Genomic DNA, 18,765 nt, shown 5'->3' on the forward strand with positions numbered 1-18,765 from the left:
GGGTGGTTTTCTGTCGATTGTTGTTGGTTGTGGGTGATTTCTGTGATAAGGGCAAAACTGAATTGAATCACACACGAGCCCTAATATACAAGATAAATCTGTGATTTGTTGGTTGTTGTGGCTGTCACTGGTGGTGGATGGCGGCGGTGGTTGGATGGTGTGGTGGTAGTGGTGGCCGATGGAGTGAAGGTGGTTTTGGATGATAGGTTTAGAGATAGATGGGTTTATGTTTTAAATCTGATTTGTTTTATTATTTAGATAAATAAATGGGTAAAATTACCAATCTACCCTCATGTGCAAGGCACATGCCATAGTTAACTGAAAATTTTAACAAGGTTAGGGTTAAAGGACGTAACGTATAATAGGTTTTACAAATAAAGGATTGTGATTGTAATTATTGAAGTTAAAGGATATCCATTGCAACTCCATACAAACATAAAGTACGAAAACTTTAATTTACCCTTGACTTCTTAATTAATGATTTGTACAATAACGCTCTATATATAGAGCTCGATATTACAATAATAACCCTCTAGAATAATAAATGTAAAATACGTATCCTAATATAGTCTAATAGAAAAACTTGCGAGCAGGACAGGGTGATGGGTGAGAACCAGTTGTTTAAAAAAAAAAGTGGTCATTTTTGTTCGCTTCAAAAACAGGTTTTGACCAAAAGGGGTATGGGTCAGCAGTGGCGCAGGATAGAAGGTGCCGGGGGGGCGCCCGACCCCCAAACTTTTCGTTAAGTAGTGTCCGGTATGTAGTTTTCGTATAGATTTTTTTAGGCATATACGTTTTCGACCCCACTGTTTTATAATTTTTTAGGTATATACGTTTTCGACCCCCGGGTTGAAAATCTCAAGCTTCGCCATTGTGGGTCAGAACATACCAGTTTGTAGAATGGTCAATTTAGTTCGTGTTAGAACGGGCTTTGATCAAAATGACATATAAGAAAGGTATAGTACCCATTTGGCATGCAAAATTGCAGATATGTTCGGCTATTTGATCCAGCAATGAGACTCCAATCGGAGAAGAAAACTTTGCTAGAACAGAAATAGCCTTCTGACCAAAATGACCTGACCACCACAGCACGTTTGTTTTTCATATGCGAAGATGCTCGGACTGCTTTAATACACCCCCACAGTTGCGGCTACTACCAAGTCTAGAACCATCATATAGATTCCTACAATGACCCATTAGGTAAACCAGCTTGCCTAGCAGTAACAACACTCCTCATATAATTGCAAAATGGGGATTTCAATCTTTGTAAGCAATAAATCCGGAAGAAAGTTGGTTCCTGGTGAAGTTTTTATCTTCTCCACTTTGACTACAGCTGACTTCACACGCGCCAAAAATCTCATCTTTCACTTTGGCAGAAATGCAGTCGCCCATGTTAAACTTCATCAACTGTTTCATTACATATGTTCATATTCAGAAATAAAAAAAAAAAAAAAAAAGTCAAAATCTGGTATAATCCAGTTCATGTTTAGCTAAAATCAAGAATACCTACAAACTCTAATGTCATAAAACAAAATTTAGACACCAAAGGATCAAATTGAGCCATCAAAACTGAAATTAAAAGTAAAACTAACACATGAAATTTTAAAAATTTTCGATAATGCTTGTTTGGTTGTAATGAATTTGGATAGAAATTGGAGAAATTTGCAATTTAGTCATCAAAATTCAAGAAACAATAGAAACTTTATAAAAAGCAAGCCAGCCAATTCAATTCTCACCTCTAATAAACCCGTGATTTTCACAAGAATTCACCAAACAATTTCTTCAAGATCCCTGTGGAGACTCTAGAAAGAACTGAGAAGGTTGGTTTTCCAAGTGAGAACTGAGACGATGTCGATGTTCAGTCAAGAGAGAACCGAGAAGGTGTCAATTGTCAGCCGAGAGAAAACTAAGGTGTCAAACTGCCAGGTAAACCTGTCCTGTGTAGAGTGTATATCATGACCCGTTTTGTTTTTCTTCTCACATTGAAGTCTACCCATCTTGACCCCCTAAGGATACTACTTAAGCCATATCTTAAATATATAACGTCCAAATCGGCCAAAGTTAAAACACATGGTCATTGAAATAGCCTAGTTTGGGATGGCGAACGAATCTCCTCAGAAGGTATCACAAAGAAGACAAAAGCTTGAAACAATTTTTCTTCATATCTCAAAATGCACGTACACAACTTTAAATATGCAGAAGTAACCAAACCGCTACCTAATATGACGGCGATCATGCATACAATAAACAAGGAAAACATGGATGTCATGCAAGTGAACGTTCAGCACGTATGAGGGAAACAACTCCTATCAGTATATAAAAGCTTTCACCTACTAGATAGGACGATCGTGGTTCTTATTCTAATATGTGAATCCAAGATGAAGTATCCGGTCAATCATAGCATAGCTAAAATGCCATATAAAATATTTGTAGATTCTGGTAGACATTGATTAATGGTTATATTACAAGCTGCAAAATGATTGGAAATTTTGGCCATGACAATGTCAGTCAGTTACTACACTAAGTCTTAAGAGTTCCATAGCTTATGCAATGGCCCAGCCCATGAGGAACCTTCTGTTTTAGCTAATGAACACCGGGCACCAGTAAAGGTTCTTCAGCTTTGAAGGTGGCTATTACAACACAGACTTTCAATAAGAGGCTTGTTGAGTGATTAGTGAAAGGGGGAGGGGAGATGGTAAACCATGTCTTCTTATACTACATTAATGGTGATCGAATGTATCCAAACGAAGGGAGTTACTTTGTGTGTCCAATGAAGAACCTTTTAAAATGTGGATAGATAGAGAGTGCTTTATCCATGAAGTAAAAACAAGTATGGATGTTGCTTTCTTTTGCAGCATATGTGGATGTAGGTTGCGTTTTGGCTGACGTGATGTTTGAGCAAGGCATAGTCCTTTGTTACGTACTTACGTAATAAAAATAAGTATTACTGTTGTGTGTTGTCATCGCAAAGGCGGTCATAAAGCAAGATGGAATAGAGGAGTGTAGGTGTTTCATGTTGACAAAGCCCATTAAGCATGTGTCTTGTTGGAAGGTGGGTCAGATTGTAGTTTTCCTTTCAATTGTGGTGCAAATTTGGATTTAGTTAAGTCACGAGGTCTTACATGCAAGGATATGAGTCTTATGGGATGACTATGGAGAGTTTTTAAAGCTAAAAGAGGTAATAACCATAGTTGTCAATAGTGAGCGTAGCCATCGCTATAGCGCGCCCTGCCGATTGAAGTGGTGCTGGATGGTAAATGCTAACATTTGGCGTAATTTGTCTAGTAGTCTGGAGGTATTTATTTAAACCATGTTTAGTTTTATACATGAATGTTGTGTGCTGGTATGAGTTGACTCGTACAGGTTATGTATTGGTATCAATGAGAGAAATATTATTAAAGTTAAAAAGAAAAAGAAAAACTATCTCAAGACTTCAAGTAAGCAAGCACCTGTAAAATGCATTTGGATCAATAACTCCAGTATTCGGTCTGGGATTCGTAGTTTTGATCTGCAAAATCATAATCAAGTGGTTAGGTTAGGTCTACTGCCACCCAACTTTAACAAGAAAAATATAAGTTAGAAAATCCGAAACAGAGAAAACACATCAGCACCTTGAAAGAAACATGATGATTGGTTTTATTGATCATCTGAACAGAACATCAGCTTTGTTTCTTCAGTTCAACTGGTCATAGTTATTAAAGACCAATAGGCGCACTCAAGACGCACAGGCCTCGCCTGGGGCCTAGGCGCAAAGCGCAAAAAAAGCGAGGGCCTGAGAAAAATAAAGCGCATATTTTTAAAAATATATTATGTATTAGAAAAAGACTACTATTCTTCAAATAAAATAAACAAAGTCTATTATGTAACACTTTATATCATCTAATTAGTACCAAAATATTAGTGTATTAGTGTTATAAAGTAGTTTTCCTTGAATAAAAGTAGAAATCTGGCTAGAATCTTGTTGGAATTTAAAGAATTTGGCCGGAAGCTCTTCGGAATCTAGGAATCTCGTCGGAACCATCACCTAGAGAATTAAAGCGCAATTTCCTCTACTGAAAGCGCAACTGCCTCGCCTGAAAAATGGGCCTAGGCGCAAGAGGCGATGGCTTTTAACAACTATGCAACTGGTATTATATTATAATACCAAAATAGAAGGTTAGCAGATTCCTCAACAAGGCATCATGGCATATCACACTAGACGAGATACGCTTTTAGATAAACACTATGTGAAGAAACCAATGCATTATGTGATTTTACAGACTTGGTTACACATTGTCATTAGGGTTGAAAGAGGCTGTCTAACCACAAAGATGAACAGGATATGAGCATTAACTAAAATCGTAACTTTAGTGTTATAACTTGGAGAAATATGTACCTTCTTCTCATCAGGAAGTGGACTCGCTCCAAAGATCGAGGGAATATTTGCATCATCTCACCGCCAATAGTTTGGTATATGGCAACTTGGTTGTCCATAACGATAACTTCCTATACTAAACAAGAACATAACACCAAATATATATTCACAACAACTAATATTGAAATGGGAGCATGTTAACATTCAAGAAATAGTAGTGCAAAAGATTTTATGTCACAATTAACATCTTGCAGTATCGAAAATCCTGCCTCTTTTGTTCATGACTACAGACCAAAATCAGACGGAAAAGAAAAAAAAACAAAATCATATTACACCAGAAACAATCACTAAACTCTAAATTTAGAGAATTTCTTTTGCAAATTGTGAGCTACATCATAACTACGAAAGAGCCTTAGCGAATATACGGTTCTTGCATAGTTCGAATAATCGGGCTTCAAACCTTTCTCCATCATTTCATCAAGAATCTTTGCAGCACCATCAACATTTCCATTTGTCCGATGCAGCCTTGCAAGCAAGCTGAACATCTTATTAGCCTGAGGCATCCTTTTCGCTTCCATATCACAAACATACGCATACGCGTCCTCATATCTTCCAGCATTGAAATACCCTTTTACAATAGCAGCATACGTCAAAAGCCTAGGAACATGACCCGAGTCGATTAACCTATCAAAACTCTCACTCACCACATCCATCCTACCAAGTCTACAAGCATGCGAGATCAATATCTCAAACGTTATCTCATCCGGATCAACACCGGTTTCCTTCATCTCTTCCACTAAACTCAAAGCCTCAGAAATCTTATCCATTTTACATAAACAACCTAAAATGTAATTATACATTTTAGTGTCCGGTTCACACCCCACTGCTCGCATCTTCTTAATCAAACCATAAGCTTCCTCCGTGCGCCTTCTCCGACAATTTTCTCTAACTAAAACCGCGTAATAACTCACCCGTTTTTCCGTAATCTCAATCACATAGTTCGCTAATTCAAAACAGTCCGTCGCACAAAGCATACTAATTAAGGCGTAAACACCCGTACTACCAACCGAACCCCCAATCTCGCCCAAAACCCGAACCACTAACGAAACAGATTCCAACGCCTGAGCTCGGCTCGAATCAAGAACAGGCAAAAACCCGAACGCCTTATCGTTTAAACAGATTTGTTCATGTTTAAACCGGGTTAACAAATGTTTCATGGTGTCGTAATCATTTAACCAGCCACAGTTATCAATCATTAGACTACAAACATCACTGTTGCGATAAAGATCCGGGTTATTATCACGAATCCAGTGGAAAAAGTGGAGGGCGAGTACCTTTTCGCAGCTCAAAACCCTAAAGATCTCGCAAATGGAGGGCTTAGAGAGTTTTGTGTTTATTGAATTTAAGTTGGATCCGTTAGTGGTCTTGATTACATCAATTAGTTGAGAAACCAATTGGGTTTGATTAGAAATAACAGAGAAATATCTTCGATGAGTGAAAAATGAGTGATTGGTGTTGCAGATAGAGGAATTAGGGTTTAGGGGTTTGAGAGAAATAGGGTTTATGAAGAACCTGATTACCTTGGTGGAGATTTTCAATCTCATCATCATGTAGTGGTGGTAGCTGATATCATGTAATCGCTCGTCTAGTTCAACCACATTTTTCTCTTCTCCTGCTGAGAATTAAAGCTTCTGGGCTTATTTTTGGATGTCGAAATACTTCAAAGTTCAAAACAAAATGTTAAGTACCCGAAATGGTTTGGGTTTTGTATCGATTTGGGCTCTAGCGATTTTTTCCTAGTGAATAAAAGTTGCCACTTGCTAAAAAAAAAAAAACCTTACATACATTGATGACGTGGGTAGTCAGAGATACCAGTCAGTAAAACAAGGTTAATAACAATCGCAAGAAAACAGCAAAGAATGCTAAACATAAACTGAAAATAAGAAGCTGGAAGCTCCCGACAAGAAGCTGATGCACCAACTACTGGTGACAGAGAGCTAAGGTTACTGTACAATCTTGGAACTTGAACCCAACAAGTCAAACTGATTAGACTTCTCCCTAAAGCACATAAAGGTGTCCTCGAGACACACAAACTTGAAACTTACCTAAAGAGGCAAGGCTAACCCTGCAAGCAACATCAAGGGAGGATAAGTTTACCAAGACTAGAAGGTACCAGCTGGCATAAGGCTCCCTTGGGCAGAGCAATCTGCCTATAAAAGGAGAGTCTTGTTCAGCCCAAAGTAAGTCAATCTCTCTCACTTTCACTCTAAACTCTTATCCTTTCATTTAGCTTAGACTCTTAAGATCATTCCACTAATTCTCACATCGGAGTCCAAACGCGGAAGGCCACCTCTCGTGTTAAGACTAGCGGTGTTCTTTGATTGCAGATTTCGACCAAGGAGATACCTTGTGGAGTTGATATGCGCCAAATGCAACATATAAATTGTATCAAATGCGGTATAAAATCAACCTTTTTTAGTACTAATGTTGGAAAAAAGTGTGTTTCTTTGTATACTTTTGATTATCGGTATTAAAAGAGCTTAAATGTACAAAAGGAACAAATTAACGACAAAAACCAGCATAACTATAGAAGAAGGAAAGATGACACACTATACTAACCCTCTGAGCTTCACCCCCAAGACCAAAAACAACGAATCAGAAGGCAAGCACGGGGCCGTGCCCCTTCAAGATTCCGGAAAAGAAAAGATAAACAGAAGCAGACAAGAGACATGGGCCGTGGTCAACTTCCAGATATGCAAATCTTGGATAGTACATCAAGTACAATGGCCACAGGGTCGTGCCGTTGACACACGGGGCAGTGTAGCATCTGATCTGACAAGCTCATTAAATGAAGACAGAGAAAGAGAAAGACACGGGGCAGTGTGAAGCTACTGTTTCCAGCTATAAATAGGGGTGCTTGGTTTCATTCCAACTCATCCCTTGGCAAACCACTTCTCTGACACCTGCCACCACTCCACCACCACATTACCACTGTCATCCACTACATTGAACCATCATCCATCCTTAGAGTGTGTGTAGTAGTTTCAGGATCCAAGATTGATCGTAAGAGTTTTTGTCAAACAAAGGCCATGTTTGGCTAATCTCTTACATCACTTGGTGAAGACAAGTTATTTATGTATTACTTTTAATTTCCAAGCTTTGGTTAACTTTTTAATTGTGTATATATTAATGACTTTAATAACTAGTTTTTTATATTGAAAGTGAACTTTATTCTATTATCTCTTCATGTTTTGTTGATTCACTTATTCGTGTCTTTACTGTCTATACAAAGCGCGTTAACTGCCTGGAATGGGGTTAGAAGAGTGGCATGGGTAAAGTTCTTGCCTCGTTCAGTGTATAGATCATGCAAGAACTTGATTCAAGCTTATTAGGACTTCCCTTGAGGCAGATAGCATCAAATCGGGGGAAGTAAGAACGGCTTGAATCCCTTATAAATAAACTACTATTAAAACTTTAAACCGGCCTTGCGGGACTGTATCCTTACGACTCAGACCAATATGGCCGAGGGTAGCTTTGCCTCTAAAAGAGGTACATGCCACATTTTGCATTAATAACTTACTTAATTATCTTTCAATATTCTGGCCTTACGGGACTGTATCCTTGCTGAATCAGACCAATATAGCTAAGGGTAGCATTGCCTCTAAAAGAGGGACATGCCACTTTAACTAAGATAATCTCTTAAAAACCTAAAGTGCGGAAATTATCAAAGGAATACTAACATGTGAGGGTGTGAGTGTAAATTTTAGATATATTTTAAACACTTTTTACTCGTGAATCAAGCATTAAATTTATAAAACACGATATAATACTATCACTCTACACATGTTAGGGCAAGTGCTCTCATCACGAACATAGTATAGTGATGGCAAGATATCGAGGTCATCCAAGGATACAAGAGCTTTTAGTACCGACTTATCGTTAACGTCTAATCTAACCAAATTTTGATAAAAAGTTTTGAGAGTAGTAAATTGATAAACTAGAAAATGAAAAAAAAAATATAAGGAAAACAAATAGACAAGAATGAATCACATGGTTCCAACTCCTCTTTTATGTATCTTTTAATGATTTTCGCACTTTGGGCTGTTAGGATCTGAGTTTGGATTGATTGTGATTTGTGTTTGAATTAAGATGGAATTATGAGTGAGTTGTGCAGCGGAAATTAAATGGAAGCAAACTTTTCACAATCAAACAGAAGAAATGCTTTCAATCATACATTTTCAACACAGAATCAAATGATTAAATTTATTTCAAACTTTGATTACAATGCACGTATGATTCGCAAACTCCCCCTCAGCCCGAGCTCAATATTTGTTCGTACAGGAAGAAGATGGTGAATGAGCTAAACAGAACAGTACAGAGCACTGTTCTATTTATAGGCACTAGCAAACTACTGAGCATCAAAGCTGACGTCACCATGAAAGTGACATATAACCTCCTAACAAACTCTTAACAACTGACCTATACAAACACTGCTATGCTAACTACTGATGTTTCAATTTATTACATAAAGTAAACATAAACTGCTGCTGCATCCTTCCACTGCTGTGAACCCAGCAGTACTTGTCATGATCAGCAGTGCTTGAAACAAGGCAGTAGATTGAGCAGCAGAGCTTTAGTTCTTCAACAGACGTTGACTTGATCAGCAGTTGTAGGTCAGCATTTTGCATGATCAGCAGATAGGAGGTCAGCAGATGTTGAAACCACTTCCAAGGGGAGAGACTTGCAACCAAATATCTGCTTATTCTGGATCCATTGCTCTGATCCAGTTTTGGCTTTCATTATCTGTTCCTTTGGTAGGGTTCAATCCCAACAATCTCCCCCTGGAACAGATAATGCCAAAACTCTCCATTATTGTAGATCTTTATTGCCTCATCAGCAGTTCCCTTATTTGCCCTTTGAGTTGTAATTCAAAGGTTAAGGCATCTGTATCATCATCATCCCTGCTAAGTGGAAGATCAAGGAGATCATGCAAATCTTCAAGACTCTGGCCAAGAGCTTGTTCCCTTGTTAATTTCTGCACTTCTCCACTAGACTTGAACACTGTCAGTACGTGGGTCTGTTTATCAGTTTTCCACTTTAGTACTTTTGAGCCTGGTGGGTTTCTTGGGAGATTTTTATTTGAAGAGGTATTTGGTGATGCTGGCCTATTCATGACTGGCTGAGCAGTACTTGCAGATTGTTCCAGTTCAGATTCTTCTTTCATCATTAACATAATTCCCTCTTTTACAAGGTCATTACTAGCAATTAGATCTTGAACTGTTTCAGCATCCAACTAGTTTTGACTCCTTCTTTTGTAGATGGAAGCACCAGCAGGAGCAGTGGTTCTTTTGGCTTGCAGCTTTGGTGTTCTTTTCGAGACCTCTGCTTTGGAGTAGTCAGGCTTTTGTGGAGCTGTTGGATCTTTCTTCCTAAGTTCCTCCAACCTTTTATAGGTGGCCCTGACCCTAGCTTCTCCCCACTTTGACACAGAGTTCTTTGACCCATAATCAGCTGTAATAAGCTCCTTTTTCATTCTCTTCAACTCTAATGCCTTTTCAGCTTCAAACTGTTTGAATTTTTCAGGAGGAGTCTGCTGGACTTTATTTTTGATCATTTCATGAATCCTGGCTACTTCTTTTTCAAGCTCAGGAATGGTCCAGTTTTTGTACATGTGTTTCTCCCCCTTGTATTTCTTGTAGGTCATGATATTTTCAATGTAGTCTTTTCTCAGGGTCTCATCTGCCCTTTCTGAAATTTGTTGACTAACATTTTTGGCAAATTGCTCCATTGATCTGACCTGTGTGAGAAGAAACTGATAGTTTTGCTGAAATTCCCTATCAGATTTCCCTTGTTTATTTTTGTTAGCGATATCCTCTGCTTGCTTGACTTTAATTTCTAAATATTCTTCAATGTTGTTTGGCCTAGGATATCCTTTAACTGAAGGCAAGCTCCTTTTGGCAGGGTTATCTTCATAGTAGAAAGATTTGATTTCATCTCTAACTGCTATGAGTTCTAAAGGAAATACAACACCTGCAGGAGGTAATGGCTTTTGAGGTTGAGTTGAAGAGAGATGAATGGGTTTTGGAATTGTAACAAGTGCTTGGGATTTTGAAGTTGTTGGTGGTGGTGATGGAGAATCATCATCTGGTATGATAATCCTTCTCCTCTTAATTTTAGGAGAGGCAGATGATGTTTTGGGTGGAACAGTGGAGGTGATTTGAGTGGCAGTGGTTTGTGGCTGACTAACAGTTGTTGAAACAACTGGTGTTTCAACCATTGTTGCCATTACAACAGATGTTTTAACATCTGCTGTCTTCTGCTTTATGGCAGGAAATGATGGTGGAGATGTTGTTTTTGATGGTGATAGGGCAGTGGTAGTGGTGTGTGTTGAAGTGGTGTGTGTTGTAGTGAGAGCAGTTGTTGTAACAACTGAAGTACCAACAGATGTTGGAACAACAGAAGTTTCAGCAACTGTTTGGGAGGAGGTTTGATGTTGGTGGCTTTTAAATGGTGGTTTTGAAGTATGCTTAGGAAGGCTGGATGGTGTGGATTTGGGTTTCCTTACTTTTCTAGTAAGATTTCTTTTTGGAACAGGATTTTGATCATCCTTTTCACCAGAACAACCCTGCTCATTCAGCTCCATGAAAGCTCTCTTCTCCTCATTCCACCTTGATAAATTCTTTGCCGCTCTATCCCTTTTTACACTTATGACACCATCATCAAGTGCATTCTGGGTAACATCACCCTTTTTGCTACCATCTGGCAAAGGAATGTTTCTGAGTATTGCATCCTTTTCTGGATCAAGGTACACCCCATTATCAATCCCTTTCTTTATCCACTCCTTAATTTTCTCCCCCTTTTTGGCATTATCTAAGGGGATTTCATCAATATAAAGAACTGTTGGAGGAGCGGTGCCAGTGGTTGCCAACAGATGTGTTTTTTGAGCCTTGATGTCTGCTTGTGTGGTTTTGAAACTAGACTCCATTGCTTTTCTGAGCTCTTGAACATGTTTTTCATGCTGCTGCTCAGCCATCTGTTGTTGTTGGTGGAGAAATGGTTGAAAAAGATTCCAGAGCTCATTTGTAAGATCTGCTGGTGGTGGAGCAGGTGCTTGAGGTGGAACAGCAGTGGATAGTACCATTTGAACTGTTAACAACTGTTGCAGCATGTCTTTGATTTCTACAACAGATGTATCCAGCTTTTCAACTCTTGCCGTCAATTCCTGGTACTTTAAACCATCACCCAATTTAATGGGATCAGCTGATTCCCACTAGCAGCGGTTTTATCAGATGTTGAGATAGGGAGTGTACTCCAAACATCATCAACTGATGCCCCTTTTTCTTGGTACTGGGGTCTTCTTCCTTCAACACTTGATAATCTTTTGATGGAACCAGTGGTTAATACAAACTCACTAGCAGATAACAGAGGTGTTATGGAAGGAATTGCCTCCAAGGAAGTCTTATTGATGTAACCACTGTCCAAATGTAGACATGTAGGTTCAACACTTGTAGTGGCTGCTTCACTTGGATTACCACCAAGAGTTACTTGTAACTCAAGGGGTGTAACCTCCTCAGGTTGTGTTGGTGGGTTAGCAAATATTGATACATCAGGCCCAGTATGTTGTTGAGGTATATTCTCATGGACAGGTGATTGAGAAGGACTGGTTTATGCCAGGTTCAGATTAATTGCATCCAACAGTAGTTTGGTGTTTGGATGAATTGGGGATGTGAGTTTGGGTGTAGAAAGATGAGTTGCCCCGGGTATTGGGCTGTGGATGATGAAAACAAGTGCTTCCAGAGCATCATGATGTGGTGACCCTTATTGTACAACCTGTTCTTTTTGTGAAGAGACAGGAGGAGTTTCGGCTAGGGTTTGAGATATTTTTACCAACTGCTGTGAGGAAGTAGCAGCAGTGGTTTGTTGTGACTTTTGTGTTGTCACAGGCAGTTGCTCTGGTATCTCATCTTCCAGAGTTGCCTTTTTGGTGGGTTTGGGGGGTTTTTGATTTTTCTTTTTCTGTGGCTTTTTGGTGATTTTAGGTGTGGGTTTCAAGGCAGTTGGTTGGCTACCTTGATCACCTTGAGCAGTGGGCTCAGCAGCAGATACCTGAGGAGCAGTGTTTGCTGTTAAAGTCTGCTCGGGCACCTCTGCTTGTGTTTTGCAAGGTGTTGACATTCTTGTAAATGTTTCAGCAGTTAAGCTATTTATCTGAAAAGAATCGCCTTGGTTTATTACCCCAATATCATCTTTACTGAATATTTTCTCAAAATAATAACTTAAAAATCTTGGAAACAGTAAAAATGATTTTGTTTCAACATTTTTGACCAAATCATTGAAGATTACCTGGGAATAGTTGAAATTTTCTTCTTGAAGTATAACATATCTTAGATTTTGAATCTTCAATGGTATTTCATTAAAAGAAGTGGTTTTATTTGAAACACACATGAGGAGGGTATGGAATAAAAATCGTGTTGTAGAAGGGAAGAAACCTTTTTGTAAGGTATCCCTTTTCATCATTGTGTCTGCATACCCTCGCTCAATGAAGTCAATTTTTAACTCGTTTTTAGGGAAAGAAATTTTACCTTCCTGATCATCGAGCTGAAAGACCTCTGATATGGATTGCGGTGTGATTCGGACTGCTTTCTTCTGCAGAGTAGAGTTAATGGCTATGACATCTTCTCCTTGTGCTTCAAGGGTACAATTTTTCCAAAACTCTCTCTAAGTTTGCAGGTAAATGGGTGCATCAGCGATTAACAAAGTTTTGTACTTTGATGCGTTGAGCATATCGAGGATGGAATCAAATGTATCAATGGTGCCGGGTTTTGTGAGAAGACCCAGAAGATTATGAGATGGTTTATGTGGAATTTCTGTGGAGGTAGCCTTTTGAGAGGCCCTTTTAGAAGATTTTGCGGATGATTTCGATTTTGTCATTTTGACGATGATAATCAAAGATGAGATTGTGAAGAAACTTGATGAAATGTGATGGAAACTGCTTTGAGAAGAGAACTTTTAAGAATTCAATTTGACAGTGAAACCCTGTTTTGGGTTTTGAAAAAGGGGTTTTATGGAGGAAAAGTGAAATGCTGACGTGGCAGCGGTTACAAAAGATCTGACCACTATGTACTGTCTGCATGCCATCCCCTGGTGAAATGAAGGACAGTACTTTTGAACAGTACTTTTTGTGAAAACAACTGGTGAAGACAGTAGTTGTAACGATAATGGAGAATAGTGGATGCTTTTAACTATCAGTGGATAGCACAGCAGTGGATACAACACTGATTTTGAACATCAGTGCTTATCAGAGGAAAATAAGAATAGGGGATGACTTTCAGCAGTGGACAGACGTTTGAAGTAGAGCAGACTTTTGAACTCATCAGTGGTTATGGCAGACTTTTAGGATTTTTAATGAAAAATTCATTTTTAGCTATTTTTAAGGATGGATTTTTGATTTTCTGAAAACATTTTAATGCTTTTATTCACAGAAAAACAGGATTTTGCCTGTTATTCCATGTTTAGCATACCAATCCTAGAGATCAAGCTTTCAAAGGTGGATGTGTCTAATGCTTTGGTTAGCACATCTGCCAGCTGATCCTTAGTTGGAACATGATGCAGAGAAATCAAACCTTTTTCATAGCAATCCCTCACAAAGTGATGTCTGATGTCGATGTCTTTGGTGGTTGAATGGGAAACTGGATTTTTGATGATATTTTCTACTGCCTGGCTGTCCAACATGAGTGGTGTCTTCAAGGCAGTGATACCAAAATCCAGTAACTGATTTTGAAGCCAGAGCAGTTGGGCTGTACAGCTTGCAGCAGCTATATATTCTGCCTCAGTAGTGGATGTGGAAACAGCTGCTTGCTTTTTGCTTTGCCAAGACACTAAGAAATTGCCTAGGAATTGGTACCCTCCTGAAGTGGACTTCCTTGTTTTATCACATCCAGTAAAGTCACTATCTGAGAAACCTGAAAGCTCAATTTTACCATCAGCTGGATACCGGATACCAAGTGTGGGAGCACCTTTGAGGTATCTGAATATCCTTTTTACAGCAATAAGGTTGACTTTCTAGGGGCTGATTGGGATCTTGCACAGACACATGTTGCAAACATGGTATCTGGTCTAGATGCAGTTAGGTACAATAAAGACCCAATCATGCTTCTATATAAGGTCTGATCAACCAAATCATCCTTTTCTTCAGACATGACCAATTTATTGGTTGCAATGGGTGTACTACATGGCTTACAATCATCCATATCAAATTTCTTTAAAAGTTCTTTGGTATATTTGCCTTGATGGATGAAAGTACCATTTTGCAGCTGCCTTACTTGGAGACCAAGAAAGCACTAGAGTTCACCCATTGCACTCATTTCAAACTCAGCTGTCATGAGTTGTCTGAACTCTTCACACATTTTATTACATGTGCTTCCAAAAATGATGTCATCCACATAAATTTGGACAATCATCAAATCCTTCCCTCTCCATTTTAAAAACAGTGTTTTATCAATCCTGCCTCTGGTAAAACCAATGGAAAGTAAAAAGGTGGACAGAGTTTCATACAAGGCCCTTGGTGCTCGTTTCAAGCCATACAAAGCTTTATTCAGCTTGTAGACATGATCTGGATTAAATGGATCCTCAAAACCTGGAGGTTGACAAACATAAACCTCCTATTGAATCTTACCATAGAGGAATGCACATTTGATATCCATTTGATACACCTTGATGTTGTGGTTGACAGCAAAGGCCAGAAAGAGTCTGATAGCTTCAAGTCTTGCTACAGGGGCAAATGTTTCATCATATTCAATGCCCTCTTCTTGTCTGAAACCTTGAACCACAAGCCTGGTTTTATTCTTGACAACAATACCCCTTTCATCAGTTTTATTTTTGAAGACCCATTTTGTGCCAATAGGACTCACACCCTCTGGCAATGGAACAAGCTCCCATACTTGTTGTCTTCTAAGCTGTTAGAGCTCCTCTTGCATGGCTTCTACCCAACTGTTGTCTTTCAGTGCCTCTTGGTACTTGACTGGCTGATGGAGTGATAGAAAACCTGCAAAAAGACAAATGTTTTGGGATTGCCTTCTTGTGAGCACCCCTTCATTGATGTTGCCAATGATTTGATATGGCGGATGAGATTTCAAGAAGATGAGCTCTCCTTGGTATGGAATAATGGCATTGAGTGGTGAAGGCTACAGATGTGTATCATCTGAGCCAACCACTGCTGGTGACTTTGATGACCCAGCAGTGGCTTCAAAAGGTGGTGGCATAGGGGGTAAAGGTGTGGACACCTGCTGACTTTGATCCACTATTTGAGGACTTTTGTCAGCAGTGTTTGATGAGATGGAAGCAGTGGTTGAAGGGCTACTTTGGTCAACAACTATTGAGATAGCAGTGGTTGAGCTTTGGCAACTGTTTCGAACAACTGATGCTCTCCCTATTGAAGCAGACTTTTGAGGAATGATGATCTCATATCCATAGTCTGATGATGAATCTTCTGATGGACCTGCACTGTTAGTCTTGACAGCAGTATTTTCAAAAGTGAATTTTTCAAGATCAAACAATTCTGCAGGATTTGCAGGGATTTTCATTGATGAAAGTTGATTGAACTTTACATTCAAAGTCTCTTCCACTGCTTTGGTCCGTGTATTGAACAATAGGCCTTAGCAGTGGTTGAGTATCCCAGGTGGTATCCCATATCAATTTTGGCTGCAAACTTTGAGATAGAATCTTTTATGTTTAGAATGAAACATGGACAACCAAAAACTTTGAAATATGAGATTAATGGCTTTATTTTATACAGAATTTCATAAGCAGTCTTTTTGTGCCTAGGGTTGATTAAAACTCTGTTTTGGACATAGCAAGCAGTATTTACTGCCTCTGCCCAAAAAGTTAATGGCAAACCTGAATCTGCAAGCATGGTTCTGGCAGCCTCAATCAAGGTTCTGTTCTTCCTTTCAACAACCCCATTTTGCTCTGGTGTTCTAGGGATGCTGTATTGCCTTACAATCCCTTTCTTCACACAGAAAGCATCCAACTCCTTATTTTTGAATTCTGTGCCATTGTTACTCCTGAAGACTTTCACTGGAAGGTCAAATTGCTTTTCAACCTGTGTCACATAGTCTTGCAAAATGCCTGCAGTCTCATCTTTTGAGTGTAAAAAGAAAGTCCATGTAAACCTAGAGAAGTCATCAACAATAACCAAGCAATATCTCTTCTTTTTGAGACTCATGACTTGCACTGGGCCAAACAAATCCATGTGCAGCATTTGCAAACACTGGGTTGTTTTGGACTCTTCAATGGGCTTGAAAGAGCTTTTATGCTGTTTTCCTTTTAAACAGGAAACACAGTGTTCAGGACATGAAAACATTTTTTGTGGTAAGCCTCCCACTAAGCCATTTTTTAAAATTTCATTGATTGTCTTGAGATTTGTGTGTCCCAGTCTTTTGTGCCATAGCTTTGTCTCTTTGTTAGAGGCAGCAGAGAACAGACAGGCATCAGCTCTGGGACACTCTCTTGACATATCAACAACATAAACATTGCCACTTCTTTGAGCAACAAGTTTTGTTTTTCCTGATTTTATTATTGCTTCAATCTTTTCAACCATTTCTAGCCCAACAATCTTACAACACTCCTTTGTGAAGAATGTCCCATACCCCTTGTCACTCATTTGTGAGACACTCAGGAGGTTGAATTTCAGATTGTCTATCAGATTGACATTTTCAAATTTTACATTTCCAGAATGAACTGTACCAGACCCCAGAACTTTCCCTTTACTATTATTCCCAAAGGATATATCACCCCCTCCGTGGATTTTGAAATCTTTGAGTAGGGCTTTACATCCTGTCATGTGCCTGGAGCCTCCACTGTCTACATACCAAAGACTATCTAAGCATGCAGAAGCTCCCTGCACATGAAGTAAAAGGATTAGTTCATTAAGGTTTCCAAAGCCAATAAGGCTTTGGATGGGGTCTCAACAGTATCTGAGCTGATGACAGATGCATGGGCAGTGGTTAGCTCAGGGGTTTGAACATTTTTGAGAATTTGCAGGTGATCCAGTTGCAGGTGATCCAGGTTGTGTTGCTTGAATCTGTAATAAGCCAGACAACGATCCTAAAGTTGATGATGCTGATGAACTGAAGAAATGCCAGCATATCGCAAGGGGGAGTCTAAAGACCTGCAAGAAAAGAGAGAGAGAAGCCTAGAGACTGATCAAGACTGAAGATGTGAAGACACAGCATAGTCGTGACTCAATGAACGACTCCATCAACATCTGAGGGGGAGTTTGTTGGTGCACTTCATCTGTTGATTTCGTCTTAGATCATGTTATACATTGTATTGTATAGATTAGGGCGCGTTTTACGAGAAAATAGGATGGCATATAGGTTTAAACTGGTAGGTCCGCTTATTCGGATGTAGGAGGTCCGCTTATGTGTCAGGTCCGCTTATACGGACATAGGAGGTCCGCTTATGTGTCAGGTCCGCTTATACGGACATAGGAGGTCCGCTTATTTGTCAGGTCCGCTTATTCGGACATGTCCGTATGTGGGGACCTACCTGTACTATAAATACCACATAAGTGGATCTCATTTGTAACCTTCTTGATTTCCATACCGAGGTGCTGCCGGTGTGAGAATTGAATGTAAACGCTGTTAAATCAATCAGAAAAGTGATTTAAGAGAATATCTAGCTGTTTCTACATCAGGTACTTGTTTTCCGCACCTGTATCTGATCAAAACTCCTCTGATAGACTCGTTCAGGTCAAAACACGATCCTACAAGTGGTATCAGAGCTTCAGGAGGAGGAGTTCTATAGAGATTTGCTGGATTTCATCACAAATTCTTACTTCTACACCTTCTTTCTTCATCAGAACGAGATTTTACGGTCGGAATTCGCTCAAAATTTCACAGATTGAAGATTATTGATCATTGTCAAATCCCTGAAAGTTTGACCTTAAAATTCACACTAAAAATGGTCCAAATTAACCTTCGATTAAGGTCTGCTTTTATGAACAAGGGGTAGATCCGCTCATTTGAACCATTCAAGTTCGCTTATTTGGACAATATTGCATTAGGTCCGCTCCAAATTGCTTGTAGGTTCGCTTCAAAGAACAATCTGGTTCGCTCATTTGACATCTTGGTCCGCTTTTATGTCAATTCAACACCTAGGTTCGCTTTTATGTCACTCCTTAGCACCTAGGTTCGCTTATTAAACACATGGTCCGCTCATAAGACACCAGGTCCGCTTTTATGGTTCGCTTTTGTGTCAACACCAGGTCCGCTTTTATGGTTCGCTTTTATGTCAACCCTACACCTAGCTTCGCTTTTATGACCACCCAAGACGCCAATTCACAAGAGTCAATTATCTACATCATATAATGTTGGTCCAATGAGATTTGAGTAGTGAATCAAAGTGTCGGC

At 39.3% G+C, this 18,765-nt stretch overlaps 1 protein-coding gene and 1 long non-coding RNA gene across 2 annotated transcripts; both read right to left on the reverse strand.

Annotated features, from left to right (window-relative positions):
- Positions 1-530: 530 nt before the first annotated feature.
- On the reverse strand, positions 531-3,765 carry LOC118480548. The gene is made up of 3 exons (XR_004863220.1): positions 3,612-3,765; positions 1,737-3,508; positions 531-1,407 (listed from the first exon to the last, which is right to left on the reverse strand). It is a non-coding gene; the product is annotated as an uncharacterized LOC118480548 (long non-coding RNA).
- Positions 3,766-4,701: 936 nt separating this feature from the next.
- LOC110924795 (pentatricopeptide repeat-containing protein At5g65560) lies at positions 4,702-5,610 on the reverse strand. The gene has a single exon (XM_022168787.1). It carries the CDS (start codon positions 5,608-5,610, stop codon positions 4,702-4,704), a length of 909 nt encoding a protein of 302 aa, XP_022024479.1.
- Between the last annotated feature and the right edge of the window lie 13,155 nt (positions 5,611-18,765).

The sequence above is a fragment of the Helianthus annuus genome, chromosome 7, assembly GCF_002127325.2.
Source record: "Helianthus annuus cultivar XRQ/B chromosome 7, HanXRQr2.0-SUNRISE, whole genome shotgun sequence".
Lineage (NCBI taxonomy): Eukaryota > Viridiplantae > Streptophyta > Magnoliopsida > Asterales > Asteraceae > Helianthus > Helianthus annuus.

Excerpts from the sequence above, each read along its gene's own strand:
- LOC110924795 (XM_022168787.1), bottom strand. The coding sequence starts at position 5,610 with ATGATTGATAACTGTGGCTGGTTAAATGATTACGACACCATGAAACAT.